Genomic DNA, 1,974 nt, shown 5'->3' on the forward strand with positions numbered 1-1,974 from the left:
AGGTTGGATTGAAGGGGTTGAGAAGGTTGAGGTTGGATTGAAGGGGTTGAGAAGGTTGAGGTTGGATTGAAGGGGTTGAGAAGGTTGAGGTTGGATTGAAGGGGTTGAGAAGGTTGAGGTTGGATTGAAGGGGTTGAGAAGGTTGAGGTTGGATTGAAGGGGTTGAGAAGGTTGAGGTTGGATTGAAGGGGTTGAGAAGGTTGAGGTTGGATTGAAGGGGTTGAGAAGGTTGAGGTTGGATTGAAGGGGTTGAGAAGGTTGAGGTTGGATTGAAGGGGTTGAGAAGGTTGAGGTTGGATTGAAGGGGTTGAGAAGGTTGAGGTTGGATTGAAGGGGTTGAGAAGGTTGAGGTTGGATTGAAGGGGTTGAGAAGGTTGAGGTTGGATTGAAGGGGTTGAGAAGGTTGAGGTTGGATTGAAGGGGTTGAGAAGGTTGAGGTTGGATTGAAGGGGTTGAGAAGGTTGAGGGGTTGGATTGAAATTGGGGTTGGCTCGAGGAAGTTGAGGTTAGGCTGAGGAAACAGATTGGGTTGAGGGTAGGTTGAAGAAGCTGTGGTTGGCTTGAGGTTGAGATTGGTGTTGGATTGAAGAGATTGAGGTTGGCTTGAGGATGTTGAGGTTAGGTCAAGGAGACTGAGGCTGAGCTTGAAGAATTTGAGGTTGGACTGAAGAGGTTACAGATGGCTTGAGGTTGAGGCTGGAAAGAGGTTGGGGTTGGATTGAGATTGTGGTTGGTTTGAGGAAGTTGAGGTTAGGTTGAGGAAATGGGGGTTGGGTTGAGGTTGGATTGAAGAGGTTGAAGCTGGATTGAAAAGTTTGAGGTTGGCTTGAGGAGGTTGAGGTTGGGTTGAGGTTTAGCTGAGGTGGTGGAGGTTGGGATGAGGTTGGGTTGAGGAAGATGTGGTTGGATTGAGGAGGTTGTGGCTGGAGGGAGGAAATTGAGGTTAGATTGAGGAGATTGAGACTAAGGGAGGCTGAGGTTAGGTTGAAGATTGGGCTGAGGTTAGTGACCATGAGACATTTCCCCCCTGCCTGAGCTGACCCGGGGTGCTGCCTCTTCTCTTCTGGTGCCCAGATGACCCAGACCCCGATGATGGATTTAATTATAAACAAATGATGGTGCGAGACGAGCGACGTTTCAAGATGGCCGACAAAGATGGAGACCTGACTGCCACCAAGGAGGAGTTCACGGCCTTCCTGCACCCTGAGGAGTACGACTACATGAAGGACATCGTCGTGCAGGTGGGTCCGTGGCTGATGCCACTGAAAACATGGCGACCGTGGCATGGAAATGGATGGAGAAGGGCTGGAGATGGGGAGGTTCACCAGAACTGGTCCTCAGGTGGGGTGGCCTCGAGGAGACGTGGCTCAGGGACGGTTGTGGGCAGACAGGATGGATTGTGGAGGAAGCCAACGTGGCTTTTGGGGGTTTTTTATAACATGGTGGTGCTCAGTCAGCCCTGGTTCATGGTGGGGGGGGAATTTCTCTCAGCCCAGCCAACTGCCATCTTCTTCTTGCAGGAGACCATGGAGGACATTGACAAGAACGGGGACGGCTTCATCGACCTGGAGGAATACATTGGTGAGGCAACAGGGACCTGGGTTGAGGAGTTTGAGGCTGGGTTGAAGAGGGTGGAGTTGGGTTGAGGAGGTTTGGCTTGGGTTGAGAGGTTGAGGTTGGATTCGGGAGGTTGAGGTTGGGTTGAGAAGTGTGAAGCTGCGTTGAAGAGGGTGGAGTTGGGTTGAGGAGGTTTGGCTTGGGTTGAGAGGTTGAGGTTGGATTCGGGAGGTTGAGGTTGGGTTGAGAAGTGTGAAGCTGCGTTGAAGAGGGTGGAGTTGGGTTGAGGAGGTTTGGCTTGGGTTGAGAGGTTGAGGTTGGATTCGGGAGGTTGAGGTTGGGTTGAGAGGTTGGAGGTGGCTGAGGAGGGTAGGGTTGGGGTGAGAGGTTGGGGCTGGACCGAGGGGGGTGGGGGTT

The 1,974-nt window shown here is 52.2% G+C and overlaps 1 protein-coding gene across 1 annotated transcript in view; it reads left to right on the forward strand.

The window, feature by feature from the left end:
* Positions 1–1,074: 1,074 nt before the first annotated feature.
* LOC103779801 (calumenin) overlaps positions 1,075–1,974 on the forward strand; it is a gene marked incomplete at its 5' end in the record, with an annotated part of 1,894 nt that continues 994 nt past the window's right edge. Inside the window, 2 exons of the mRNA XM_008947447.1 lie at positions 1,075–1,241; positions 1,521–1,581. Of these exons, the coding sequence (XP_008945695.1) occupies positions 1,075–1,241; positions 1,521–1,581 (228 nt within the window). The remainder of the gene's footprint in view (positions 1,242–1,520; positions 1,582–1,974) is intronic.

Source organism: Merops nubicus, unplaced genomic scaffold (assembly GCF_000691845.1).
Source record: "Merops nubicus isolate BGI_N331 unplaced genomic scaffold, ASM69184v1 scaffold39629, whole genome shotgun sequence".
In the NCBI taxonomy this organism is placed as follows: Eukaryota; Metazoa; Chordata; class Aves; order Coraciiformes; family Meropidae; genus Merops; species Merops nubicus.